Below are 27,491 nucleotides of genomic sequence, written 5' to 3' on the forward strand. Positions count from 1 at the left end.
GCACAAAAACATTTTTTTTTTGTATGTAGCCAAATGTAAACATTTAACTGTAGGCGGGAAAAATGAGTGTTTCAATAAAATAAAAAAAAATTCTATTATAAAAATTATTTGTCAATTGTTAATAAAGTTAATTGAAATGCTAGTTGGCTAAAGGCGCCCCCGTAGCTGAAAGTTTAAATTAGCAAGAAGAGCCATTAAGAAACAGATAAACTATTTCAAAGTTGTCGAAATTGGTATTTAGCCTTTTTCTGTGATTTATGAGACTTGCCCTCGTTGTAACGGACACATGAAGGCGTTCAAGGGGTAAATATCTGCCAGTAGCTTCTGTTTCAGCCAGAAAGTTAAAAAATTAGATGCTAATCGGAATTAGCCCACAAATAGTATTAGCTAGCTCCTGCTTGACTACAATACTGGATCATATTCATGTGTGTTGTTAGTTTATGTTGATGTTGTCAGTTTATGCAAATCTAAAATGAGCTTGTTGATCAGGGGAAACGACGAGGAATCCTTCTAAGAACTTCTACCAGGTGTCAGTCACTCCACCTGATCAGTCTTCACCCTGCTCCGTGGTCTGATGTGTTTAAGTGAAGGCTCCAGGGGTTTGTGAGCACTGATAACACGTAAGTGCTTCGTTGTTCGTGTAGGCAGTAACTTCCACCTAGACATGTTTTTATTTTTAATGTGGCTGTGACGTCACTTCCGAACACCTGGGTGGATATAGTCACACATGAAACATCTCTAATTGTTACAGTTTTGCCAAGATTGTGTATTGATGGATGCTGCCTCTCTGGCCGCTCTCCAGTCGTACAAAATAAAAAACTCAAGTGTAATGAAGTGGGTTTTGTCCAGAGTTTACTAACATTCATATGCCTCAATAATTTAATTTTACAAAGTGCTGCGACCTTGTACTCAAGGTTTGTGGTGGCGAACAAAATAATTGTTTGAAATGAATTAATGGACAGTAATGTCAGCCAGGACAGAGTGTATGACTCAAACAAGTGCATTCTTTTAGGTTTTGGCTAGTTTAGCAAACATTACATTATCATTCAAAGCTTGGGTTTACAAAGATGTCATAATTTCAAATGTAAATTAAAAATATTTATTGATTAATACAAGTGTCTGAACAGTGTCAGTACAAGGTGTACAGTATATTGGAGAGTAGTTGGATTTTTTTGGCAGAACAATGAACTGACATTAAAATATTTAAGTGAAGATAATTACAATACATCAATACCTGACTGTAAATTTTGATCAAGAATTGTTTAAAAAAATAGGTTATCTAAATCCAGATTCAAGTCTGTGAACGATCAAGAGACTAAGCATTAACAAACTGTCCACTGTTTTGTCACCGTGGGGTAGCGATGATGTTATGCCTGCGAGGAACATTAGCAAAGCTGCTGTACGCTGGATTGAGGTTAATACTGTCGGGGCCTTCAGCACAGGAGAAGGTGAAATGCTGCAGCAGAGACACCATGAAGATGAACAGCTCCATACGAGCCAGAGCCTCTCCAACACACGCTCTCTTTCCTGCAGGGATGCAACCACAAACAAAGCATCACCTTTACTGAACAACATGAAGCAATTAAAATGTTAAAGGCCTCAGTTAGATCAATGGAAACACAGCTGCTCCTGTGTTTTACCTGCAGAAAACGGCATGAATGCAGGATGTTTCTTGAAGTTGCCATTCTGGTCCAGGAAGTGCTGTGGGTTGAAGGACCCGGGTGTTGCCCATTGCTTTTCCTCTTTGAGCACAGAGTGCAACAATGGCAGAATCACAGTGTCCTGTTGGGACGATAATGCCCTTTTAGAAACCTCTATACCAGATGAACTCCTGCAACCTTCCAGACTGTCTGGCGATAAGGATAGTTTATATTGACAATACCTTGGGGATTGTGTAACCCCTGAAGGAGATGTCCTTGAGCGCATAGTGAGGGACACTGAAAGGAGTAATATCCAGGTAACGCTGAACCTCATGAATGACAGCATCTGTGAAGGGGAGGGACTTCCTGTCCTCCATGTTGGGGCAGCGCTCCTTTCCAATCACTGTGTCAATCTCCTGCTGCATTTTTTCTGGACATAGCAAAGAAAACATATTTGATTGTGTTGAGCGACATGATGCACTTAAATAGGTGGTAAGTTAAAAGTACTGTGTCTTGTTGGGGCACCTACCCTGGATGTTTGGGTATTTAATCAGGGCACTGAGGCCATATCTGATGGTGGAGCTGGTGGTTTCAGTTCCCGCCAGGAACAGATTCAGAACTGTAATTACCAAGTTGTCATGATTGAATTCAGTTGTAGGATTGTTCTTTTCCTGAGGAGACAAATTGGTAAATTGTGTTTTAATTATTTAATTACACTGTAAACTGTATGTTCACAATGTGATGTGTTTAAAGCTAACAAATGGCCCTTCACAGTCCAACCTGATCGATTCGGATGAGGAAAGAGTCAATGTAGTCTCTCGGGGAGCTGGGGTCCAGTGTTTCCTTGTGGTCCTGGATCTTCTTCTCAATGACCGCTTTCATTTCCTGAATCTCCGCATAAAGGCTGTGATGTCGTCCAGGCAGACGTTCCATTAGCCAGGGAAAGAGGTTGTACATCTGTGTGAGGGGGACACATGGCATGTAGAAATGTGTTTGGTCCGCTGGGACATAGTTGTAAATATCGTGTTAAGGAGCGTGTTTACATAACATGCATTTAACATTGCATGCAGTAAGTACACACTATGGAACCATTAGCAGTCGCCAAAAGACCATCAGCCACCGACTGTGACCTGCTCCTACCTGACCCCAGGGGCTGCTGGCAAATTTTACAGCTTCGGATATGATGTAGAGGAGACGCAGGAACTGCTTGTCTTCATAGTCGAAGCGCTCCCCAAACACCAAGCAGCAGATCACGTTAGAGATGGTGCAGCTTAACAGGAATGTTGGGTCAAAAGACTTGGCTGGAGGAGACGATATCACAGTTAGGAGAGTGTCTAGACGCTACGCTACCTTTGCTTTTACAATTGCATATGATGGGACTAAAGGAGCCAGTCAGGTGACATTGTTGACATATTTATGTTGTTTTCATGGCTAAACCTGACACAATAGTGCTACAACCTTAATGTTTATAGGAGAATTATTTCAACACAAATCCAAGGATGTAAACAAATGATGACCAAAAACTATTTTATTTAACATTTCATGTCTCAACTTGACAACTTTTTGTCAGAGGAAGGACCTGAAGTTCAACTGGTCCAGAGATAAACACAGATCATGTTTCTACTTTAGTTTCTGATTAGTTATTTTACATCATATGTTTGTTATCAACAACATTTCTGTGCAGTGAAGTCTTAAAGTAATTATTGGCTGCTAAGTTTAGTCCCACCCCTTGTGTTTTTTTTACTACAGATAATGTAAAACAAGGCTCTCTTATAAACATCTTCCATTACTTCATCTGGCATCAATAATAAACAACACACCTTTAAATGTCTGTATGTGATCCCTAACGTGTTTGCTCTCCTCCTGGATCCACTCCTCCATCCCTTTACGTCCCATCCCAAAGTCTCTTAAAGTGGTCAGAGTGAAACGGCGAAGTTGGCGCCAACGCTCCCCGTTACTGATTATCAAACCTGGCGATATTAAATATTTGGTTATTGATTAAAAGTCGGATATATACATACACAAAACCTTTTGATAATGAAAGTATGTTGTGTTACCATAGCCTTTGGTTGTTTTGAGTGCAAACGGTGCTTGTCCTCTGCCTGTAAAGTCGTCTGCCTGGTCCACCAGAGCCTCCTTCACTGCGTCATATCCTACAAGGACCACCATGCGCTGACACCCCAGGTACACTGTCATCACAGGACCATAGGTTTTGCTGAACTATGGCAGACATAGAAAAGTCTTTTTAAAATGAAACTATGCAGACGTGTTTCTGTATAAAATTCAACTTCAGTACAATTAAAAAATTAAACAGGCTCCTGGACTCACCTTGAGAAAGCTCTTAAAAGGTGCATGTTTGTCCACCTGTGGCAGGTTTCCTATGAGAGGCAGAGCAAAGGGCCCTGGAGGCAAACGGTGCTTCCTACTGGTCTTCACACTGAACCATATCAGGACTAGGATCAGCCCTGCTAGTATCACTGTAGCAGAAAGGTCCATGACGCTGTCCTCACGGTCTTCTAGTGTCCACACTGATTAACGATCCCTCTTATACTCACCGACTGCACAGTGTACTGTAATTGAATCCATCGGATTTTTTTTCTCTTAGTTGATATTTAACAGACTGATGGCAACAGAGCAGCATTAGGACAGAGGTAAACCACATGTGTTACCTTTGTGCATTATTGAACCGTTATCTACCATTTTCTCTGACACATATCCCATATCAAGCGACAGAGATAAAGAAGCTAAAAAAATGGACGTAACAACTTGGAGCTTATGTCAACAGCTGTTGCTTCCCTTCATCGCCTCCTATACCTACACACTTCAAGCTACTTCTAATCACACACACCGAATTGTGTCTAGGTGTGTTGTTCATACTGTGTCAGGATAAACATATATTGACAGACGCGCACCGGAGTGTGTGACACGCGAGGACCAAAAGTTCCCAGCGTCAACGTCTCCTGACAGATAAGCTCAGACTAACCATTAAGGAAGAAAAACTTCCCGGGTAGAAAGAACTTGTTTTGGGTTTACTTTCATTTTCTTATTTTCATCAGACCTCTGAATATTGTCTATAGTAGTAGTTAAAGGTGATAAGCAAACTAAGAAAGTGTGTTATTGATTAAATGCCGGTAATTGTTTAGTTAAACTAAAGTGTTTGCACTTTAGTTTAACTACCCCTCTACTACCCCTCTACTTCTCAAAAAAAAAAAACCTAGTAGAGTGTGCTCACAAGTTTGTTTCTGTGTGTAGTTAGTGGTTACACACTGCTGCCACCATGTGTCTAAAGTTTGTGATAGCAAAAGAATAAAAAAAGAATTGTTTGAAATGAATTAATGGGCAGTAATGTCACCCAGGACAGAGTTAGTTACTCAAACAAGCTCTTTTAGGAGCCGGCTAGTGTAGTAAACAATACATTTTCATTCACGGTTTTGTTTACTTAGATGCCAAACTAAAACACAATTTCAAATGTAAATTAAAATTATTTTAATTTAATATTTATTTCAAGCATGTAAATATAAAAGAAAATCAGTACATGGTAATAAATAATAATTTGTTCATCTCTATAGATCACATATTGCATGCTTGAAAGGTGACTCCATGCTATGAAGCAGTTCTGTCTCCTTTCCTCTTCACCCTGTACACCTCAGACTTCAGGTACAACTCAGTCCTGTCATCTCCAGAAGTTCTCCGATGACTCTGCTATTGTAGGACATATCCAGGGTGGTGATGTCACAGAGTACCAGGCTGTGGTGGACTAGTGTGGACAGAACCACCTTAAACTGAACATCAGTAAAACTAAAGAGCTGGTGATTGAAGAGGTGGAGGTGGTGACAGAGCACAAATACCCAGGAGTGTACTTGGACAATAAACTGGACTGGAAAAAGAACTCGTCAGCTGTGAACAAAAGGCTCAGAGCAGGATGTACTTCCTGAGGAGGCTCAGGTCCTTTAACGTCTGCAGCTCCATGCTGAGGATGTTCTGTGAGTCTGTGGGTCCAGTGTTTTAGGCTGTGGTCTGTGGGGCAGCAGCATGAATGTAGCAGACAGTAACAGACTGGACAAAATGATCAGGAGGGCTGGTTCTGTTCTGGGGGTGGAGCTGGACCCCCTACATGCTGTATCTGAGAGGAGGATGCTGGTCCAGCTCCTCTCTATAGACAACACCTCCACCCCCACACAGTGGCTGGACTGAGGAGCACCTTCAGCCAGAGGCTGATCAGTATTAGGTTCTCCACAGAACGCCAGTGGAGATCCTTCCTACCGGTGCCATCAGCCTGTACAACTGCTCCACTGTCTGTAAGGGTTGATCCTCATCCATGCAATAACATGTATAATAAAACTTTGGCTAGTAATTAGATGTGAGTGTGTGTAGATGTGTTGGCATTCTTATTTCTAATCTCCCCACCTTCTTGTGTGTTCCTCCAACTGACAGCGATCAAAGTGTGTGAAATAATTTCCCACTGGGATTAATGAAGTTTTTTTGAACCTTGAAAGAAGTTATACTTATTTAATCCTACCCCCTTTCATATTACATTTTTATCTTCCCATATCATCGACATTGCCCATACCAAAAAGATGCAAGCACACTTACTGTACAATATTAATACCAATATTTCCCACCAACAAAATTACACAATACATGAACTAAAATAACACAAAATATGGTGCCCCATAACATTGGGCACGGATATTGATAGCATAAATCATATTCTAGAGTTTATTTGACAATGACAGCAATGCTGTCTTTATGAAACACTCATTTCTCCAGTGTCCATACTATTTATTGATTAGTACAAGTGTCTGACATCAGTACAATGTGTATATTAGAGGGTAGTCAGGTGACATTGTGCCTAAATGTGAACCTCATCCTCATAAACTTCTGTTCTTCTGATAAAATGTGTAAAATTACACAATATACACAGCAGGTTAAAGAGATCAGTAAAGAGATTCATATGTGAATCATTTCTAGTAACAAACTTTTTTTCTGCAGAAAAATTAACTGACAAAATATTTAAATTAAGGGAATAATTACAATACATCAATACCTGACTGTGTAAAGACTTTTTTTCAAAATAGGTTATCTAAATCCAGATTAAGGTTTGTGAATGATTAAGTGGCTAAGCAACAAACTGTCCACTGTTTTGTCACCGTGGGGTAGCGATGATGTCATGCCTGCGAGGAACATTAGCAAAGCTGCTGTACTCTGGATTGAGGTTAATACTGTCGGGGCCTTCAGCACAGGAGAAGGTGAAATGCTGCAGCAGAGACACCATGAAGATGAACAGCTCCATACGAGCCAGACCTTCCCCAACACACGCTCTCTTTCCTGCAGGGATGCAACCACAAACAAAGCATCACCTTACTGAACAACATGAAGCAATTAAGATGTTAAAGCCCTCAGTTAGATCAATGGAAACACAGCTGCTCCTGTGTTTTACCTGCAGAAAACGGCATGAATGCAGGATGTTTCTTGAAGTTGCCATTCTGGTCCAGGAAGTGCTGGGGGTTGAAGGACCCGGGTGTTGCCCATTGCTTTTCCTCTTTGAGCACAGAGTGCAACAATGGCAGAATCACAGTGTCCTGTTGGGACGATAACGCCCTTTTAGAAACCTCTATACCAGATGAACTCCTGCAACCTTCCAGACTGTCTGGCGATAAGGATAGTTTATATTGACAATACCTTGGGGATTGTGTAACCCCTGAAGGAGATGTCCTTGAGCGCATAGTGAGGGACACTGAAAGGAGCAATATCCAGGTAACGCTGAACCTCATGAATGACAGCATCTGTGAAGGGGAGGGACTTCCTGTCCTCCATGTTGGGGCAGCGCTCCTTTCCAATCACTGTGTCAATCTCCTGCTGCATTTTTTCTGGACATAGCAAAGAAAACATATTTGATTGTGTTGAGAGACATGATGCACTTAAATAGGTGGTAAGTTAAAAGTACTGTGTCTTGTTGGGGCACCTACCCTGGATGTTTGGGTATTTAATCAGGGCACTGAGGCCATATCTGATGGTGGAGCTGGTGGTTTCAGTTCCCGCCAGGAACAGATTCATCACTGTAATTACCAAGTTGTCATGATTGAATTCAGTTGTAGGATTGTTCTTTTCCTAAGGAGACAAATTGGTAAATTGCGTTATAGGTGTGCAACAGAGACACAATTTACAACAAGGAAGAAATTGATCACAGTTTTACTTAAAAATGCAAAATAACAGCCAATTAAGTTTTAAAACACACTTAGGGGTAAAGCCCTTCAGAAGTTTTCAATTATTCACATGACTAAACACAAGAATGGACATCTGTTGAAAAGGAGTCATTGCCAGACCAACAAAACACTCAACAACGAAAGTAAATGCCAATGTGATCCATGAACACAATTAAATATAGTGATTGTGAAGTTGTGTCCAACCTGACTGGTTTGGATGAGGAAGCGGTCAATGTAGTCTCTCGGGGAGCTGGGGTCCAGAGTTTCTTTGTGCTCTCTGATCTTCATCTCAACGAACCGTTTCACCTCCAGAGTCTCAAGGAAAAGGCTGTGATGGCGTCCAGGAAGACGCTCCATTAGCCAAGGAAAGATGTTGTATATCTGTGGGAGAGAAACACATGCTGCAGCCTTGTTTCCCATGACGTCATGTCATTATTAGAATACATTTTTTGTTTGTGTGCTGCCAACTGATATTTTGATGCCCACATAGACAAACCTGACCCTGAGGGCTGCTGCTAAACGTAACCACACTAGAAATAATGTTGAGGAGACGTAGGAACTCTTTGTCTTTGTAGTTGAAGCGTTGGCCAAACACCAAGCAGCAGATCACGTTAGAAACGCTGCAGCTCAGCAGGAATGTCGGGTCAAAGGGCTTTGCTGGAGGAAAAGAAGAAAAAAGATGTTACTTACTTACTGTGTGTGTGTTCATTTTACTTTGTGTAAAAGTAAAAGTGTCCATGAATCTAATCTATATCGTTGTATTCATTATAGCAATTACTGTACATTAGTTTCAGTTGTAGAGTTGAACTGGACTGAATGTGATTTTAAGTCACCCATAATGCACTTTCACAACAACACACCTTTGAACATTTCTATGTGATCCCTAACGTGTTTGCTCTCCTCCTGGATCCACTCCTCCATCCCTTTACGTCCCATCCCAAAGTCTCTTAAAGTGGTCAGAGTGAAACGGCGAAGTTGGCGCCAACGCTCCCCGTTGCTGATTATCAAACCTGGTAATATAATGTGACCAAATTGGACTGATGCATAAGGGATGATTTGACAGGCATGATTTGAGATGTCGTGTGTTACCATAGCCTCTGTTTAATTTGAGTGCAAGTGCTGCTTGGTTCCTGCCTGCGAAGTCGTCTGCCTGGTCCACCAGAGCCTCCTTCACTGCTTCATATCCTGCCAGAATAACCGTCCGCTTCCAACCCAGGTACACTGTGATCACAGGACCATAGGTTTCACTGAACTAGAAAAAGGGATGCTGTTACACAATGTATATGAGCAAACCTACAGTGTGGAAAGTAACTCGCTGTTCAAAGCAAGAATAAAACAAAAACAACAATGTGACTAATGCAACAACCAGTTACTGGACTCACCTTGAGAAAGCTCTTAAAAGGTGCATGTTTGTCCACCTGTGGCAGGTTTCCTATGAGAGGCAGAGCAAAGGGCCCTGGAGGCAAACGGTGCTTCCTACTCTTTACACTGAACCATATCAGGACTAGGATCAGCCCTGCTAGTATCACTGTAGCAGAAAGGTCCATGACGCTGTCCTCGCGGTCTTCTGGTGTCTACACTGATCAGCAGGTGCCTCTTAAACTAACTGAGTCCACTTGCTTTACTGTGGCCTCAGCTAATCATTTAAGAGTAACATGTACAGTGTTTGGCAATAATGCAGGTTCAGGTCAGAGTTAAACAATGGGACACACCTCCACCTTGTTCTGTTTATTACATTTTATGGACCTAAAGTTAGTGCGAAGCAAAAATTTAAAACTATAAAATATCATAAAGGTAAAAAACTCGGTAGTTTGCAAACGCTGCTGCCAGAAAAAGATTACGATTTTAAAACGTAATTGACAAGAGTAAAGTCTGAGTCATATGATGGTGTCATGTTGAAGTTTTTATTAGGTGAAGTGGGGAAAACATGTTTCCATGTCCTTTGATACTTTATTTGCAGTGTACAGCGAATAGCAATAAAAAGACGATAAAAAGCTAGAAATTAGATAAAAATAACAAATAGGAATGTGTGGAAAATGGATATTCGCAGGGGAGACTAGAATAATAATGCAGTGGCAGCAGTAATAATAAAGACTAGAGGTAGAAATGAAGTCAGGATAAATAAGTAACGTTGCTGCTGCTGAATATGGATCCCTGTGGTTTGCTGCACTGAAAATGACTGACTGTGTCGGCAGCTGGAACACATTAAACACTGCTCAGGCTTCCAACGGCAACGCTGCCAGAAACAGGGACACCAGAGGTCTGAAGGTTGAGTCATGTCAGGGAGCGCTAACAGCTAACGCTCCAATTGAAAACACATCATAATTTTTTTACATTTTTATTCCTGCCTTGGATAATGGATTATTGATAGTGTTTGTTTTTAACAAACTCTCTCTCTTTACCCAGACTGCAGTGATCCAGCAGCTGAGGGTAGAAGGCTGGAGTTCCTCTGGCTCACTACGTGTCCCCGCCCCCCCGCTCAGCGTAAATCTGAAAAACAGCGCAGAGAGGAGGGGAAGGGTTGCTCTACCAGCCGTGTGTGTGTTTACCAGTTGATCTACCTGAAGACTTGGACCTTTAGTCGGCTGCAGAGGCCAGTGCTGCATACTCCCTGTGTTATTATTATGGAGCTCTTTTGCACACTGATTTTAACGGGGCTAATCATTGCTCTGCTGTGGCTGTTGAGCCTGAGGAGCGGGAGAACGCTTCGTTTGCCCCCAGGACCCGCTGCCCTGCCTGTTGTTGGAAACCTGCTGCAGCTGGACAAAAGGGCTCCATTTAAAACTCTGTCACAGGTACAGGCGACTACATGTATTTGTTTACTTCTCCTGCAGCCTCAGCAAGATCTCTGCTTGATCACTGCTCTGTTTCCCCTCCAGCTCAGTGAAAAGTATGGCCCTGTGCTGACTGTGTATCTGGGCCGCCAGCGCACCGTGGTTCTGGTGGGCTACGACGCTGTGAAGGAGGCGCTGGTGGACCAAGCAGATGACTTCACTGGCAGAGGTCCTCTTCCTTTGCTGATCAGAGCCACCAGAGGCTACGGTAAGGTGGGAATATTGGGACATGAATAGGACATTAAAGTAGGTAAATCTTAATCTTTTATTTTAGTATATTCTCTGTCATTGGTTTAATCATCTGGCCTTAATTTGTTCTGATTTGTACTAGTCATCAACAGTTGTGTTTCAGCTGCATAGTAATACAATGCTTTATTTTTTGTCTTATTTGCTTTTTGATCACACTTTTCACCCAGTTTTTACTGCATGTCACAAGCTGTAATTCTTGGCAACAAGCTGCCTGTTTGTTTTGTGCAGCCGTAGGTTTCTCCCACAGTACTTTCTATATATCCAAAGGTCTGGCGGTCAGTAATGGGGAGCGCTGGCAGCAGTTGCGACGCTTCACCCTAACAACTTTAAGAGACTTTGGGATGGGACGCAAGAGGATGGAGGAATGGATCCAGGAGGAGGGCCGGCATCTGGTGGCTCGCATTAATGAAACCAAAGGTGTGCTAGAATGACTCTGAGTGAGTGATGGAGAATTGGGTATAAATACTTTGTATTTAAGTAGTATTTGTTCCAACAAACCAAAGCTTTAGAGCAGGACAGTCCACCCTGCTCTGCTCAGCCACATTTCCAGCTCCACCGCTCTCTGCTGTGATCAGCCCCGCCCTCCAGCATCTGTTGTGCAATTACGCCAAGTCACTGTTACAAAACCTGCCGTTTGTGCACATTAGTTCTAAAGTAAAGTTAAAGTAAAGTAAAGTAAAGAGTGAACCTTTAACAATAATCAGTATTCAAGCAGTGCCAGTAAAAGGCTTTTAGGCCACTTAATATGGGAACAACTTCTAGTGTAAAACTGACTAATTAACCTTACGTATGTGGACGACTGCCTTGCCCAGCGAATCCATCTGAAGCCACTTGCCCATGAAGGGTTTGAGTGTTAATATGATGAAAATAGTAATTTTTGACTAATCATTTATTGTTAGAACCCAAACGTGGCAGGGATGTGTATGTTTTCAGCTTGTAGCTCAAAATGATTTAACCGGACTTCAGTATTTTTTACTTCATGAATAAATTTTAATTGACTCATTCAGTACACTCCCATGCTGTTCTTACAGTACTGTACAAATACTACTTAGTGGATGATTGTAACTTTTTTAGGTAACACTGATCATTTATCAACCTGTGTCCTGTCTGATCTAGCTGAAGCCTTTGACCCAACCTACTTCTTGAGCTGCACTGTGTCCAATGTGATCTGCTGCTTGGTGTTTGGTCAACGCTTCAGATATGATGACGACCACTTCCTCTCTCTTCTGGAGACAATTTCTGAAATGCTGAGGTTTTTCAGCAGTCCCTGGGGTCAGGTAATTGCCGGAGGGGCTGACAGTGTTGTTATTGTACCTTTTGTACATTGTACATTCTACCTTTGTACACCCAAAATGTTGGTGGGTATATTTTATTTGGCTGACAAGCAGAAGTGGGACATGTTAGTCATAGATCTGTTTCTATTCCCATAACAGACGTATAATGTCTTCCCCTGGATTATGGAAAGGCTGCCAGGTCAACATCACAAACTTTTTGCCAGAATTGAAGTGCTGAGAGAGTTTATTGTGAAAAAAATCCAGGAACATCAGGAAACCCTTGACCCAAACTCCCCTAGAGATTACATCGACTGTTTCCTCATTAGACACCATGAGGTACGACGTCCTTTAACCATAAACTCAGAAAACTAAGGGTTCATTTTCATGTTAGTGTTTCTAGTCTTGTTCTACTGCCATGTCTGTAAAATGGCTCATTTTGTCTATTTAGGAAAAACACATTCCCACATCTGAGTTCCACTTTGACAACTTGGTGTCAACAATGCTCAACCTGTATCTGGCAGGAACAGAAACCACCAGCTCGACCATCAGATTCATGCTAAACGTTCTGGTCAGATACCCCAAAATCCAGGGTGAGTCACAGCCAGTGGGAAACAACAGACACAGTTTATTCAGTTGTTTTAATTACCATTTAATGCAGGTTTAGTGTAGTCCTTGACGTGTCATTGGCTACAAACAGATGATCATTCTAAACTTCTGTTAGAGGATTGTGCTGATTTGAGAACTTTCATATTTTAGACAATTTTTAGTGTTTTTGCAGCAATCAATTATTTTTTCTTATACTGAATTATATTTCCCATTTCTGAAGAGAAAATGCAGCAGGAGATTGACTCTGTGATTGCACAGCAGCGCTGTCCTAGCATGGAGGACAGGAAGGCCCTGCCCTTCACAGACGCAGTCCTCCATGAAGTTCAGCGTTTTATGGATATCATCCCAATGAGCCTCCCTCACTACTCGCTACGGGACTTCTCTTTCAGGGGTTACACCATTCCCAAGGTATTTTGGTTACATGATAAAAGTTATTAATGCAGATTGAGCCCTGTTAACATTCTCTCTAAATGTTGTCTTACCAGGCTACGCTAATCATCCCCTTGTTGCACTCTGTGCTGAGGGAAGAGAAACACTGGGAAACGCCGTGGTCCTTTAATCCTCAGCACTTCCTGGACCAGAGTGGCAACTTTAAGAAAAACCCTGCATTTCTGCCATTTGCTGCAGGTAATATATTAATCAGAATTCCTTATTCTTGTACTGTGTATTTTCTAATGTTGAAACTTCTGAATAAACAGAAACTTTCCTGAGCTGTGACCAGTGTTTTGTCTACATCTTGTATATATATATATATATATATTTTCTAATGTTCAACATTTTTTTGTGATGCAGGAAAGAGATCTTGTGTTGGAGAGTCGCTCGCTCGCATGGAGATCTTCCTCTTTGGGGTGTCACTTTTGCAGAATTTCACATTCTCTTGTCCTGAGGGATGTGACAGTGTGGACCTCAGCCCCGAGTACAGCAGCTTTGGCAATTTACCCCGCAGGTATAAGATCATTGCCACACCGCGATGGTAGTACAGTAGTAATTTACGAAACTCCAGACACCATTTGCTCAGAAGCCACTCACTCATTACTGCCCAATAAATTACTGTAATCTTGATAAACAATACGCCACACATACTGTATCAATATGCCTTATGCCTTATGCAAATTTCAAACACATTTGTTTTGTTCATTTCATAATTTAATAACTACACTTTTCAGATAACTGCACTGCAGGAAATCTACTGTAGTTGATAAAACACTGAAATTAAATGTCTGGGTCATGTGGGGTCACCTTGAGAGCAGGCAGCAGTAGCTTGGACTCAAACTTAAAGATTCAAACATTCTGGTGGGTATTGTTGTTAATTACACAGTATAACTGATTGTGTATACTTCAAATGTCAAACTTCCAAAAATCCTAGTCATCAGTCAGTTGCAGGACTATTAACCCCTGGTGAAGCCCCATTGGTTGACAGCCCTCAGCTCAGGGATGTAGAACAAGGAGTTGTCAGTAGTCGGATATGCTCGAGGTCAAACTGTGTGTCAGTCTGTCACTTTGTTGATGCATGTTCCAGTGTATCACTGTCTCAAGCCGGAGCAGCGGAGTACATGTCCATGTCAGGCTTAGGGGATCAGTCCTCGCATGACATCATGCCAGTGCGTTGTTATGGTTTCCACATGGAGCACTACCACAACCTCTCGCATACTGTACATACTACCGGGTTAATTTAAAGGTGCACAAATCAATTAATTCACAGCTGGGGGATAAATTACTTAGTGGTTAATACTGTGTTGTGTTTAACTCTTGTGTTTCCACACAAAGGAAAAGAACTGGTGCCCTCATTTATCTGAAGTTTCCTAAAATCTAGCAATCTATTCCACATCATGTATTATCTATAACGCAAAAGCTTTAGTGCATTAGAACCTGGAATATTTTAAAATTTTATTCCATCCAGCTTCTCGTATTATGCACAATATTATTATTATGCCCCCCCCCCTCCCATCCAACAACAGCTTCAACTTATTTGGCTTTTGCTTCTCAAACGTAATAGTTGATGATGATAATGATATGAAGGTGGAGCAACATGTACAGCTACATTTATGTTTATGCATTTCATAAAAAATGATAATCAGAAGGTAAAATACTATTAAAATTGTATTTTATTAATTGTCTTCATCTATTGCATATTTTATACATGCAGCTAAGGTAGGATCAGTTGGCTGTGCCAGAAAACCAGAAAACCATTTTGTCCCAGTGGTGATGGCACACTGACTTTTGCTCTATACTGTTCAAGAAGGTTTTAAGCAGCGACTACGTGTACATGTCTCTTAGTAATAGGCTGCTGTTTGTTTATCATGTAACTGTTGCTGTTGTGTAAGTAATAATATGTGATCACAGAAATAAAATACTCTTCTTCACTCTAACACCAAGAACACATGACTTCATACTGGTCTGTATTGAAATTATAGCACAAAACAAAACAAAGCACAAGTTCACATTTTCAGGTCAGCCACAAACCTGCTGCTTTCTCAGATGTTGGGCAGGTGATATTTATGCTTTACCAGTTTCTTCACATCCGGTGCTGGTGAGATGTTGCTATTTGGTAACTGCGGCAGGTACTGAGCCTAGAGACCAGAGGAGAGACGAGAGGAATCCCATTTTGATAGGAAATCATTACAAGCTGCAGACTGAAGCAGGAGTAAGGAAGCAACTGCACGTTTATGACAAGCGTTTGGACCACAGTAACGCAGAACAGACCCCAGCGGGTTTCGGCATCCTACAGCGGGGTGTGTGGGGTCCTGTGGATGTTTGCTGCTGGTACTTACTCCTGGCTGTCTGCGTCTGGAGCCCTTGTCGTGTCGTCTTCCCAGACGCTCGCTGTCACGGCCCCAGTTGGCTCCTCCGTCCTCCTGGAAGTATGGCAGCTCCAGCAGCTCTTCACAGGACAAGCGGAGAGAGGGGTCCATCACCAAGCACGACTACACACACACACACACACACACACACACACACACACACACACACACACACACACACACACACACACACACACACACACACCAGAGTTTTCAGAAAGATTCTTCAGTTTTAAGACTAAATGTAAAACTACTGTAAGTTGTTCTGTACTGCAATTGTGTATAATATACAGTATTTATCTGTCAGAAAGCATCAGATACCTGGTTCATCAATCAGGTTACATTAGGTTACATTACACATGCACACATGATACCTTCATAAGCTGAAGGGCATGAGGGGACGCCCCATAGAAGCGCTTTTCCAAGGGCTCCTGGTATTAAAGATAAATGGCACAGAGCACCAAGCACACGTCAATGACGTCTGAATTAAGTTCTAACAATGACATTTATGCATGAACTTTCGTTGCCAACAGCAGTCGTACCATTGTGTCAGGCTCAGGAATACTGACTCCACTAAAGAAGACGTTGGAGCGGAACGCCTGCTGGTGACGAGGGATCAGGTCGCCTGAGGTCAGATATTCAATAATTAATAAAGTGCATTGTGAACCTTAAGTCCTGAAAACTTCAGTTTCAATCTCATCAGTTCAGGTTTTGGCAGAATAAAACAACAAGAATACTTTGACAAACTCACAAAATATGAGCATAAATGTTTTGACAGTTGCCCAGCAGAAAAAAGTCACAGCAAAAGTAAAAAAGCTGACTTAAAGTAACTTGTGCATCTTATTCCTAATGAAAACCACCAAAGGTTCTTTTTACCATAGTCATGTTATCGATCGTATCGTATGTTTTATTGTTTTACCACAGATCGACGTCTCCTGATTAAGCGTACCGAGTGTTTTTCGGATGAGGTAGAGCTGGTCGACGTCAGACTTCCCGGGCCACAGCGGATTCCCGTGGAGCAGCTCGACAAAGACACAGCCCAGAGCCCACACGTCCACAGGAGGCCCGTACTGAGTGTCCCCCACCAACAGCTCCGGGGCCCGGTACCAGCGGGTTGCCACGTAGTCCGTGTAGTCATCCTCGGGACCAGCTGAGTACACAACACCCCACTTAGATGCTGAATAATGAAAACTAAACAGCCTGGAAAGCATTACAACACACGCTGAATAACTACATGCTAATGTATGGTAACACAACACTGAAACCTTAGGCACCAGGGGTAAACAGAGCAATGCATTCATTGCAGCGCTGAAAGTGAGGAGGCCGTCGGCACCAGCTGATTTATGTTCCATGTTGAATAAGTCATTAGAGGTGCAGCACTTTAACACTAAATGCACATAAACACGCTCACTGTCTGCATGACTTACTCAGAATGCGGGCAAAGCCGAAGTCGCAGAGCTTGATGACGCCGCTCTTGGTGAGGAGGATGTTCTCCGGCTTCACGTCACGGTGAATGCACTGCAGCGTACACGCTCGGGATCAGGGATTTATGGGACGTGGCACAAACAGAGGCTTAGACTGAGACGACGAGCCCAAAATGAACCTGGAAGAACGGCTGCTGGAGTCGCATTAGGAGGTGGTCGTGTTCGGTCCCCTGCTGATTTTAACACTATAATGCAGTGCAGTAAAGCTCCAGCAGCCACTGACCTCAGTGATACACATGTATAAACTATGTAGTAAAGAGGTAGTGCTTACTTAAGATCGTTAACATTATTCCAGCAAACTACTGTGTAGATACATGAAGGATTAATTATCATCTCAGGACTGTGAGCAATAATCACATAAGTTCATAAAACAGCTTGAACTAATGTTTACCTGAGATCATTACCTGTTAATGCTGTGAGAATCCATTTTAGCTGAGTGTTACAAACATATACAAAGGAAGGGACAGATGCAGGTTAAGCAGTGGGAATAAAATCTACTGACGTTATGCTTGTGGCAGAAGTTGACGGCCTGCAGCGTCTGCCACACTATGCTTTTCAGCTGTGCCTCTGGAACCCTACGGGAGCAGGAAGAGAGCGGTCTATCAGCGAGTCATCCATTATTCCAGCCATAGAAAAGATGTGCTTTACACCGGCCCCGTGTCACCTGGGTAACCTCAGGCCTGTCTCTAACAGCAGCAGCGCCTTTGTTTTCAGCAGCAGCTAGAGTTTCTGCTGGACGACCTCATGTGAACAGGAAAAATACCCCGACGGCGGCGAGGCTTCGTTAGCGGGAAAAACCCAACGTCCAAACGAAAGGGCGGTTTTAACCCCAAACGGGTTAATCTGTCACCTGCAAATCTACTGACGGTTTTAAAAACCTGCTTCACCAGCTTCCTTTTCGCTGCCTTCCTCTCATAAGCAGAACTTCAAATAAACACAGTGGGCCTCAGTAAAGTGTTAAGAGGAGGCAGCCTTCACCACAGTGAAAGTATTTAGATCCTTCACTCAGACAAAGGCCTCTGCATTCGAATTTATGCTTCATTTATAACGAGGCATGCGTGGTGTTCTATGAACCGGCAGCAGACGTAGCATCACACGCGTCGGATCAGATCAGAACCTGAGGAGATGCTCGGCTGTCGTGCACCACTGCATCTTGTTGAGCTGTTTTTGAGGCGGTGCGTCGGGTGGTGCTGGTGAAGGATCATCTTTAATGCATAATTCAACACAATCCACAGAAGCAGACTGCTTAAATATTACCCTCGAGGGTGTTTGTCCAGCTCGTTGAGCACCGTCTGCTCGCAGAACTCAAACACCAGGTGCAGCCGTCTTTTCCTCCTGAACACCTCCAGCAGGTTCACCAGGTTCACGTGCTTCAGTTGCTGCAGACGGAGGAAGGCGTTTCGTTAAACGTCACACAGGCCTGGTTTCTGAAACGGACCGCCTGCACCTCCAATAAAGAAGAAACACGAGTCCAACTACGTGCTTGTGTGGTGAAAAGTCCTCACCTTCAGCATCCGTATTTCTCTCAGTGCAATCTTCTTGATGACCGGGTCGTCTTCGGACTCCACGAACTTCTTGATGGCCACGATCTGCCCGCTGTCTCTGTGTCTGCACTTGAACACCACGCCGTAGGAGCCCTCTCCAATTTTGGCCAACTTTTCATACTTGTCCATTGGGCATTGAGGAGCTGTCACCTGTCAAAGGAGAGCGGAGCAGTAATGACGTTGAGGCCTGCGTACTGAAAACCCGTGTGAAGACGCGCACTCCGCTGTCTGTCTGCGTCTTCATCGACGCGCTGGCGCCGGATTTAGCGTCAGGTCCGTGAAAAGTCCGCAGGGCTGCGTGTGTTTTTTCCGCGTGGGCTTCAGTTGGTAAAGTCAGTGTAGAGGAGTAATTCTGGCCTTACTCTGCAGCATTAATATCCGTCGCTCCGTCCGCTCTGTGCTCGTCTGCGCTGCGCGCGCGTCCTCACTACCTTGGCAACCCGCTGCGCTCGTGTCCCTTTGGCGCAGTTCGCTAACACGCTGCGCGTCTCCGTCCCAGGTCCATTCTGGCGCTGAAACGACGCCTCGTTTGCTCATAGACGCTGAGCATTTGCGACGTTGAACTTACCCGTTAGAAAGAGCGCAGAAAAGAGCAGGGAACCGGCTGCGGCGCATGCGCAGAGCGCCCATTCTCCAAGCAGCCTACGTCGGTTAAAACACCCGTTGTAACCATGGAGACAGGTGGCGGACAGGTGAGCTACGCTCGTTAAAATGACGGAACCGGTCCGCCAGTTCTCCCACTGGACACGACGTTCGTTGACTGGTTCTGTTCTGGGTTATTGGAGCTACTGTCTTTGCTTCGTTACATTTTGATCCTGGTTCTGTGAAGCAGATGTGTTCTGTCTATTAAGCTACTTGATGTTTGTTCAGCTGGAGCTCAGGCAAACACATTTGTAGCAGAGCGACAGAACCATCTTCTGCCCCGTGGCACACGAGTAGAAATGTTCTGAACCCAGTGAGCTCTGAGCTCGTGACTTAATTCGCCACTCATGGATAAGTTTCACCAGCAGAGTCAAGCTTTTGTTATTACACATCAAAAAGAAAACACTCCCACGACTTCCTTGTCAAAGTGAGTGAGCGTGTTAGATTTCATCTAATTAGGTGTTATTTTAGTCCTACACAATGAATCATGGCGTTTATTTATAGCCTGTTGTGACTGAGCTCATCTCCACTAATGCAAGTTTATATTTAAACCGCATTTCTGTTTTTTGGTTAAACATACTACAGTCAAGGAAGTACAACAACATATATACAAATTGAACCTAACGATTTTCTTCAGTTTTAAAATACTTAAGAAGACGCAGTGTCGCGTTTCTCCACCAGGGGGCAGTGAACACCATCAAAACAGCTTTAATCCCACTAATAGTAGTTTACATACGTTGCACTCATTTCATTTTCACTTCCTTATCGTTAATGGAAATCAGAGATGAGGATGTTACGTTAGACAGACCTTTGTTGGGTGATCGCAGTTTCCATTACTACAGCAGGTATTTCAGGGGGGTTTGTCCAGAGTTTCCTAAGATGAATGTCATCATTGATTAAAGTGCACATGATGAATAGCTTGTTTTTCCAAACTGCCCCAGTGAGTGCAGAACAATAGGCATTTGTAAAACTGAAATGTATCCTACAACAGAGACGTGGCAGTGGCAGGTTTCACAGCTCTCAGACAAAAGGACTCAAAGCGCCACCGCTCTGTTTTATTCTAGCCTTCCCTTAGAAAATATACACTGTGGCCTCTGAAAGGCACCCAGACCTGGGACGGTGCACCACAGGGCTCGGCCCTTGGCGCCCCTTTCTTTGAACTGATCTACTTTTAGCCCAGTTTTCCCCGGCGGCTGCGCTCTCAGGCCGGGCACACGTCGCCCTTCACATTCAGCAGGTAAATGTGAGTGTGGCAGTGGTTTGGCCAGACGCTGGTGCCGTGTGAGGCTTGTTGACATGTCCGTCACCACCGCTGCACTGGCCAGAAGCGTGTGAGGGAGCTGGTGCCTTTAAAGTCAGCCATTCAGCGGCTTCCTGATGCGGACAGAAGGCAGGCAGGCAGCAGCAGCAGAGCTTTGTTAGGCAGCAGATGTTTTACACTGCGGCCGTTAGACTCATTTCCTGGGCGGAGAGCTCCTCGCTCTATTAGACGAGCAACAGGAACCCAAGGAGAGCGAGAGAGAGAGAGAGAGAAGAGAAGCGTCGGCCGAGCTCAGAGCGGCCGCAAATCACTCTGTCACCAGCAAGCTGTGACAAGCAGGAGACGGAGCCGAGGGCGCGAGGGAGGTGAAAGCCATGGATTCATAGAGAGGCGAGTGTGCGATCGCTGCAGCGGCTGTCGCTGTGTGGACGGTGCAGTCATTCACAGAAGCTGGCTTTTCTGGCGTCCGTCCCTGACTCGTTTTAGCGTCTCGCTGCGTGGACAGCGTTCGGTGAAGACACTGACAGGGAGACGGCCTGCGAAGCAAGCACGAGGAGCAGCTGTACACGGGTCACATGCTGCTACTGCTAAAAAGAGGTAGTCAGAGCTGTGTGCGAAGCGTCAGTTAGTCGTGGCTCGGATCCCTAAAATGAGCCTGTGAGAGGAGGAAGCCGGAGGTCATCTGATCACACGTTGCCTGAACTCCAGCTCGGCTTCCATTCAGTCCGTCTGTGGGACGTCTGCATGCGCCCGCCCGTCGCCGGCTGCTGCCTGCTGCTCCTCTGAGTCACCGGCTCTGCGCGCGTCTGACAGCTCTGCTACCTGTGTGGCTGAGTCACAGCCTGGCGCTCCTGCCCACTGGGATTTTCTCAGCCTGCTCACATGCAAGTGGTTCCACAGGCGCCGCGGCAGCAGACCTGGCTTCTCCACACACTGCTCCAGTTGTTTTGAGGTGTGAACAGTGCGTCAGTCTCACCTTTGTGCGCAGTGGGTCTCTGCTTGTTAAGCGTCCCGTGAGGCTGCCAGTCAGAAGAACCAGGGTTCCTAAGAGGCTGCGAGGCGCCGTGGGCACCATGAAGCTGGCACTGATGACGCTCACGCTCGTCTACGTCGTGGAGACTGTGAGCAGCATGTCCACATGTAAGACGCTGGACCTGGAGATGGCCAAGAGAAAGCGCATCGAGGCCATTAGGAGCCAGATCCTCAGCAAGCTGCGTTTGCCCAAAGAGCCCGAGTCGGATCAGGCCGAGGTGAAGGAGGAGATCCCTACGACCCTGCTGTCCCTCTACAACAGCACCAGGGAGATGCTGAAGGAGCAGCAGGTCAAGGTGCAGGAGGTCTCCACAGAACAGGAGGAGGAGGAATACTTTGCAAAGGTGCTGAACAAGTTCAACATGACTGGTGAGTAGCAAACATTACTGTTACCGCTGATAGATCACATGAAGGGATATATGTAAACCTTTCGTTGGCCTTAAAGCTGAAGCAGCTGCTGACACAGGAACTAATCAGCATCTACACACAGGCTGCTTTAATCCTGTCCAGCTTGTGCAGCGCCTCTGATCTCCACCCAGCATCATCATCATCATCATCATCTCTGACGCGCTGAGCCGCTTTATTAGCTCTGTGTTTAACGAGTCAGTGCTGTTTGTTCAGCCAAATGGTTATTAGCTGTAATTGTGCAATGTCTCCCAAACTGTTATGATAAACATATTTTCTGCCTGGCTTTCTTTGCCTCATTGTTCTCTGCATGCCCGTACTCCTCGCCCCAGCAGGCAGGCACCCACACTATCCCTCATTTACCCACCACATCAAACGAGCCAGTGCCGTGGCTGGACCGGGCTCAGGAGTGTGCACACGAGGCAGAACAAAGCCGCGTCTACCACCGAGGGCTTGGTTCTGCAGGAGCAGTGGGGTGAACGGAGGAACTGCTAGGCTGGTTCTCCCTTTCATTTTCTATTTTGGCCTCTCTGTCCCTCGGGGATCAGGGGTTTCCTGTAACATGAGCAAAGGTTCCCCCTGGCGCATCCTGACACTTGCTCATCATATCTTTTTTCTTTCTAGTGCCTCATTTTCATTTGATTTCCATATCTTTCTGCCGCCGCTGCCAGTCCCTCTGCTCTGCTGCTTCCTGAGCGTATTATCAGCGTGTTCGCAGCGTGTTTGTGACAGGGCAGCTCGGCAGGAAGGAAGGCAGGCTGATGGCCACCGAGATGGGGAGTGACTCAGGTCCGGTGCAGGCAGTGCCCATGGGGAGCATGCGTTTCCTACCTCTGAAAAAAGCATGAACGCACGTAAAGGCCCTGACAATTATTCAATGAAGCACATCTGCAGAATCCAGCTTTGTTCTTTTAGGGGAAGCAAAAACACGATGTACAGAATGATTAAAATAACGTCCCACTACTTTGAAAAAAGCGAATTAACAATTCTGTTCAATTTGTGGTTTGTGTTTTTTGACTCGCCCCCTTCCTGAGACTAAACAGCATGTGCATTTGTGTGTCAGGCACTAATTGTAGTCTGAAATAAGGTCATGTAAATTCACCTCCCGACTCCTCGTAACTAACAGGAGACCAAATGAATGCGCCCAGTGCAGCAGAGAGGTAGCGGGTCACACAGCATACAGGCTGAGGTGGAAACGGGGCATCGGCGACGTGGATGTGTGAGGGTGGAGCTGAGGACATCAGGGAGGCAGGTATTTATCCCGCTGCAGGAATCTGCTTCCTCCCTGTGGTAATTACAGAGCTGTCTCCATACCTGTCACAACAGCTGTCCCTGGCTTACCTGCACATAGGCCCTGATTCAACCCCCCTCCCATGGCTGTGGTGCCATCCTCAGCCCTATGTGCAGGAGTTTAACCTGACCTGGAGATGCGTCGGTGGCATCAACAGTTCAGTGATAATCCACCAGAGACGACGTGGGCTGTTAATTGGAAAGTAGAAGTGAGGATCAGGCTTTACTGTAATTATGCTACTGCAGCCAATGCACGTTTAAGGGAAGTGACTTAATTTCCTGTTGCGTAAACACCTCTGTAACCCATAACACATTTATCTCAGTTTACTTAAAGGAGCAGGAGACGCCGACTTTCCGTTCTTGGTGTCGCTTGGTGCATCACTGCCAGTTCACGGTGTTTCCATTCATAGTTTGAGCTAAACCTTCGCCTGCACTGGGTTGGACCAGTTAAATGTCATCTCATTTCCCTTTACACCCCACACCACTTCTTTTCAGTTTCAGTTCTGGCTGCGGTACAACGGGTGAAACACGAGCTAAGCAGCAGCTCGTTGAGCTTTGTAAACGTGGAGGAGGATCCTGGTACCGCAGAGAGAATCCCAGCTCTGGCAGGCGAGACCTGGGCCGGGGCCAGAACCCGGGCTGCACTGATACGCATCTCTAGCGTCTCTGCACCTCACCGACTCCACCCGTCATAGTTCTAGTCTCACAAAGGCATTCTTCACTTCCCTTTTTGCTCTGCGAGCTCCTCGTTCTGCTTGGCATTTCCCTCATTCATCACTGTCCTGCGCTTATCTTTGCACGTCTCCATCCAGTTAAAGCCTCTGTAATGTACCACGGGTAGATTTATGTCTTGGCTCTGCTTTGCATCTGGCTTCGCATGGGGAATGTTCTGCTGTCATGATATGGGCAGTAGGAACCACTGGAAGCACACAACGCGCTCTCTGTGGTCAACTTTACAGCAGCTGGGACCCATGAATGTTTGGCTGCAGTTGTGATTATTGAGTAACTCTGAACTCAGTTGCTCCATTTTATGATGCGTGTGAAGAATTATGACAAACAACTGGCGATACACAATGTGTACAGTCACGTTTCATTTGTTGTGTGTTCACCCACCTCACCACGGCCACAGACTCACCTGTGCTCTACCAGCCGACGACAGAGGCTCTGCTCCACATCCATGTATTTTAGTGTGTAGTAGCAGCTGACAGCTGACGGCCCTGCTCTAATATTATCCCACACACAGTGTTATTTTCTACAGTAGTTTTGAACAGTCCACATCCCAAAACAGAAAATCTTTCAGTTTATTATGTGTGTCTATGATATTACACCACCTCGCGCAGCCTGTTTTTCCAAACCACGTGTCAAATCTCCATATCAGCATGTGCCTCTTTTTTAATGCCAGATGGAAACGAGCAAGTGGACATGAAGACGGTCCGAAACGTGTCCATGTTCTTCAACCTCTCTGAGATACGGAAGAGCGTGGGGGATTCCCGCCTGCTGACCAGCGCAGAGCTGCGCATGCTCATCAAGAAAACCTGGGTGATTTCTGTGCAGCGCGTGGAGCTGTACCACGTTCTGGGCTCGTCGGCCAGCTACATCGCCTCCCGCTTCGTGGACAAAGGCTTCGACAACAAGTGGATGTCCTTCGACGTCACCGCCACCCTGAAGGAGTGGCTGAAGGGGAACGGTGAGCTCTGCTGAAGTCACTCTAAATGTTTGGAGCTCAAAGAGCAATGGGTGACTTCCTGCGTTTCTGTCTTTCAGAGGATAAAAAGGGTTTTGAACTGCGGCTGTTCTGTGAATGCGAAGACAGCGGCAGTCAACGAACCTTTGGCTTCGACATCTCTGGCATCGGGAAAGGACGAGGGGACACGGCGGTGCTAGAGGAGCTGTCAAAGCAACCGCCCTACATCCTCACCATGTCCATACCTGGAAACAGCAGCAGCCACATCGCTTCACGCAGTAAACGCTCCACAGACACCAGGGACACATGCACAGCGTGAGTACACTTTAAAAACCCCAACATCCCGTCATCAGGTAGATGCTAGGAGCGTAATGGCCCTGAAATCAACCCTAACCCCGAAAACAGGCCAAGCGTAGTTCAAGGTACTGTATGAAGGTTAAAGACGTGGAAACGAACAACTGGGGTTCAAACAGAGCAGGTTCCTCAGTAGCTTTATATATAATGACGCATGTTAAATGTTAATAAATGTGTTACAGCAAATCGTCGCGCATCTGTTTCTTTTGCAGCCAAACCGATAGTTGCTGTGTGCGGAGCTTGTACATCGACTTCAGGAAGGACCTGGGCTGGAAGTGGATCAATAAGCCAACAGGCTACCATGCTAACTACTGCATGGGGTCCTGCACCTACATCTGGAATGCAGAAAACAAATACTCTCAGGTACAGAAGCATCTCATTTTGAAGCCACGCTTTGCAGCGCAGACAGAACCTCCTCCTGCGGCCGCTGAAGCAGATTCACACTCAGAACCTATGTACACGAAGATTCAAATTAAACCACCTGAAGGAGTCGCATTGGTGCTGCTCAAATCCACCAAGCTCGTTTGGAGGAGTGGATTAATGTGAAGCTCATCAGACACTAAGCAGTGGTTTGTGTTACTCACAGGCGGAGAATGTTATCTGATGAGCTTCAGTTAAACAGCATTAATGCAGCGTTTACGCTACAGGGATGTTTTCCTACATTGTGTGTGGTTCATACAGTGTGAATATTTAGACGTGTTGTCTATAGTGACTAAGCTAACAGCAACTAGAAGCAACATTATACTGTCAGTGATTAAGTTCTAATTTGTTTGTTTGCTTGTTTGTTTGTTTTCTTGCGTGCTTGTTTGTTTGCTTGCTTGTTTCTTTGTTTGTTTGCTTGTTTGCATGTTTGTTTGCTTGCTTGTTTGTTTGCATGTTTGCGTGTTTGTTTGTTTGCTTGCTTGCTTGCTTGTTTCTTTGTTTGTTTCTTTGTTTGTTTGTTTGTTTGTTTGTTTGTTTGTTTGTTTGTTTGTTTGTTTGCTTGTTTGCTTGCTTGCTTGCTTGTTTGTGCGCTCCAGATCCTGGCTCTGTACAAACATCACAACCCTGGAGCCTCTGCCCAGCCCTGCTGTGTTCCCCAGACGCTGGAGCCGCTGCCCATCCTCTACTTCGTGGGCAGGCAACACAAGGTGCGTAGCCTTAGTCTGAGCCTATCGCCACAGCAGCGCTGCTGGACGACTCACCAAGTCACTGTTGGCCTTCGCCCTCAGGTGGAGCAGCTGTCCGACATGATCGTCAAGTCCTGCAAGTGTAGCTAAAAAGTCAACATGGCACTGCACAGGCAGAAGAAGAAGAAGAAGAGGTGACAGACGAAAAGCAAAGACTGACGTGGACAAAGGCAACAGAGCATTGAATTATATTTGTGGTGGAACCAACCAGAACTCTTAAAACAGAGCACAGGCCCTCGTGGTTTGTATAATGTATATATGTTTTCCTTGCAGTGCTAAAATGTCCGCCTTGAAATGAATTAATTTATTTGTTGGATGGACAGATTTCTATAGAAGTGCCATGTAATGTTTGGGAACAGAACTAGTTAGTGAACAGCAACGACCAAAGAAGCTGGATGAACAAGGACCAGGACCAACGGAGCTGTTTTCACCAGAGCATTCTGTTCCCAAAGAGGTTTTTCATTAAAGGTGCTAACTCCCAGGTATGAAGCTGTGGTTGCTGGGGCTTTCCTGGATGCTAACGCTGCCGCGCGGCTAAGGGCTAGCGGGCGACCCCGGGGACAGTCCAACCTGGGAAACTCCCTGGAGTTTCAGCTTTACACAGAAACCGTCCATCATTTCTACCTGCGTTTTGTTTTTATCAACCCACCAGCTTCTTGTCACGGTGTGTGTGTTTGTGTGTGTGTGTGTGTGTGTGTGTGTGTGTGTGTGTGTGTGTGTGTGTGTGTGTGTGTGTCACCTTCCAGGCCTGTCGAAGCCGTATCGTAGGAGTGATGACAGCGTGTTTTGCTCCCTGTCAGAGCTGTGGCTTAAGGACGTGTACGTTTTTTGCCCCGGTCGTTCAGCCTCAGTTTATTGCCTCTTTCATCTGAAGTGTGATGCCTTTTGCACAACTCAAGTTATTTCATCTAGTACAATTTAAGAAGACAACAAAACACTTTTCAGTCTACTGTAATTTTATACACCAGCGTTTTTGGAATTTGTCTTTGTAAGAAATAAACATTTGTGTTAAATTA

At 45.0% G+C, this 27,491-nt stretch overlaps 5 protein-coding genes across 8 annotated transcripts; 2 read left to right on the plus strand and 3 right to left on the minus strand.

The window, feature by feature from the left end:
- Window positions 1–149: 149 nt before the first annotated feature.
- LOC114867744 (cytochrome P450 2F3-like) lies at window positions 150–15,178 on the plus strand. Its single transcript, XM_029170679.2, has 11 exons — window positions 150–303; window positions 490–620; window positions 10,253–10,641; window positions 10,726–10,888; window positions 11,197–11,346; window positions 12,046–12,206; window positions 12,363–12,539; window positions 12,652–12,793; window positions 13,030–13,217; window positions 13,295–13,436; window positions 13,602–15,178. Exons 3-11 carry the CDS (start codon window positions 10,471–10,473, stop codon window positions 13,784–13,786), a joined length of 1,479 nt encoding a protein of 492 aa, XP_029026512.1. The 5' UTR covers window positions 150–303; window positions 490–620; window positions 10,253–10,470; the 3' UTR covers window positions 13,787–15,178.
- LOC114867745 (cytochrome P450 2G1-like) lies at window positions 1,086–4,199 on the minus strand. The gene is made up of 9 exons (XM_029170680.3): window positions 3,969–4,199; window positions 3,698–3,860; window positions 3,461–3,610; window positions 2,781–2,941; window positions 2,421–2,597; window positions 2,170–2,311; window positions 1,883–2,070; window positions 1,641–1,782; window positions 1,086–1,527 (listed from the first exon to the last, which is right to left on the minus strand). The coding sequence occupies exons 1-9, from the start codon at window positions 4,134–4,136 to the stop codon at window positions 1,346–1,348; spliced, it is 1,473 nt and encodes a 490-aa protein (XP_029026513.1). The 5' UTR covers window positions 4,137–4,199; the 3' UTR covers window positions 1,086–1,345.
- On the minus strand, window positions 6,405–9,442 carry LOC114867746 (cytochrome P450 2G1-like). Of its 2 annotated transcripts, XM_029170681.3 has the most exons (9): window positions 9,229–9,442; window positions 8,936–9,098; window positions 8,707–8,856; window positions 8,343–8,503; window positions 8,051–8,227; window positions 7,610–7,751; window positions 7,323–7,510; window positions 7,081–7,222; window positions 6,405–6,968 (listed from the first exon to the last, which is right to left on the minus strand). In XM_029170681.3, the coding sequence occupies exons 1-9, from the start codon at window positions 9,391–9,393 to the stop codon at window positions 6,787–6,789; spliced, it is 1,470 nt and encodes a 489-aa protein (XP_029026514.1). In that variant the 5' UTR covers window positions 9,394–9,442; the 3' UTR covers window positions 6,405–6,786. The 2 variants fall into 2 exon arrangements, with proteins under 2 accessions (XP_029026514.1, XP_055369820.1); XM_055513845.1 differs by having other exon boundaries at window positions 8,707–9,067; window positions 9,229–9,323.
- LOC114867747 (cyclin-dependent kinase-like 1) lies at window positions 14,897–21,645 on the minus strand. Of its 3 annotated transcripts, none has more exons than XM_029170682.1 (10): window positions 21,518–21,645; window positions 18,600–18,788; window positions 18,352–18,473; window positions 17,597–17,669; window positions 17,038–17,128; window positions 16,560–16,760; window positions 16,153–16,235; window positions 15,985–16,041; window positions 15,581–15,733; window positions 14,897–15,379 (listed from the first exon to the last, which is right to left on the minus strand). In XM_029170682.1, exons 1-10 carry the CDS (start codon window positions 21,614–21,616, stop codon window positions 15,284–15,286), a joined length of 1,164 nt encoding a protein of 387 aa, XP_029026515.1. In that variant the 5' UTR covers window positions 21,617–21,645; the 3' UTR covers window positions 14,897–15,283. The 3 variants fall into 3 exon arrangements, with proteins under 3 accessions (XP_029026515.1, XP_055369822.1, XP_055369821.1); XM_055513847.1 differs by lacking the exon at window positions 21,518–21,645 and adding an exon at window positions 19,207–19,337; XM_055513846.1 differs by lacking the exon at window positions 21,518–21,645 and adding an exon at window positions 19,001–19,335.
- Window positions 21,615–27,491, plus strand: tgfb1a (transforming growth factor, beta 1a). Its single transcript, XM_029170686.3, has 6 exons — window positions 21,615–21,942; window positions 24,671–24,955; window positions 25,033–25,267; window positions 25,519–25,669; window positions 26,326–26,436; window positions 26,518–27,491. Exons 1-6 carry the CDS (start codon window positions 21,615–21,617, stop codon window positions 26,563–26,565), a joined length of 1,158 nt encoding a protein of 385 aa, XP_029026519.1. The 3' UTR covers window positions 26,566–27,491.

Source organism: Betta splendens, chromosome 13 (assembly GCF_900634795.4).
Source record: "Betta splendens chromosome 13, fBetSpl5.4, whole genome shotgun sequence".
NCBI lineage: Eukaryota > Metazoa > Chordata > Actinopteri > Anabantiformes > Osphronemidae > Betta > Betta splendens.

Bases quoted from the DNA above. Each gene is read 5' to 3' on its own strand.
- LOC114867745 (XM_029170680.3), bottom strand. From the start codon at position 4,136: ATGGACCTTTCTGCTACAGTGATACTAGCAGGGCTGATCCTAGTCCTG. The intron at 2,598-2,780 runs GTAGGAGCAGGT...CCCCTCACACAG, and splicing joins CCAGCAGCCCCTGGGGTCAG to ATGTACAACCTCTTTCCCTG. The intron at 2,312-2,420 runs GTTGGACTGTGA...TTGTCTCCTCAG, and splicing joins TCCTCATCCGAATCGATCAG to GAAAAGAACAATCCTACAAC.
- LOC114867746 (XM_029170681.3), bottom strand. From the start codon at position 9,393: ATGGACCTTTCTGCTACAGTGATACTAGCAGGGCTGATCCTAGTCCTG. The intron at 8,857-8,935 runs GTAACACACGAC...TTATATTACCAG, and splicing joins CAAATTAAACAGAGGCTATG to GTTTGATAATCAGCAACGGG. The intron at 7,511-7,609 runs GTAGGTGCCCCA...TGCTATGTCCAG, and splicing joins TAAATACCCAAACATCCAGG to AAAAAATGCAGCAGGAGATT.
- LOC114867744 (XM_029170679.2), top strand. From the start codon at position 10,471: ATGGAGCTCTTTTGCACACTGATTTTAACGGGGCTAATCATTGCTCTG. The intron at 12,207-12,362 runs GTAATTGCCGGA...TTCCCATAACAG, and splicing joins TCAGCAGTCCCTGGGGTCAG to ACGTATAATGTCTTCCCCTG. The intron at 12,540-12,651 runs GTACGACGTCCT...TTGTCTATTTAG, and splicing joins TCCTCATTAGACACCATGAG to GAAAAACACATTCCCACATC.
- tgfb1a (XM_029170686.3), top strand. From the start codon at position 21,615: ATGAAGCTGGCACTGATGACGCTCACGCTCGTCTACGTCGTGGAGACT. The intron at 25,268-25,518 runs GTGAGTACACTT...TTTCTTTTGCAG, and splicing joins ACCAGGGACACATGCACAGC to CCAAACCGATAGTTGCTGTG. The intron at 25,670-26,325 runs GTACAGAAGCAT...TGTGCGCTCCAG, and splicing joins CAGAAAACAAATACTCTCAG to ATCCTGGCTCTGTACAAACA.
- LOC114867747 (XM_029170682.1), bottom strand. From the start codon at position 21,616: ATGGTGCCCACGGCGCCTCGCAGCCTCTTAGGAACCCTGGTTCTTCTG. The intron at 17,129-17,596 runs GTCAGTAGATTT...TGTACGCTGCAG, and splicing joins ACTTCTGCCACAAGCATAAC to TGCATTCACCGTGACGTGAA. The intron at 16,042-16,152 runs GTACGACTGCTG...CTTTAATACCAG, and splicing joins TTCCTGAGCCTGACACAATG to GAGCCCTTGGAAAAGCGCTT.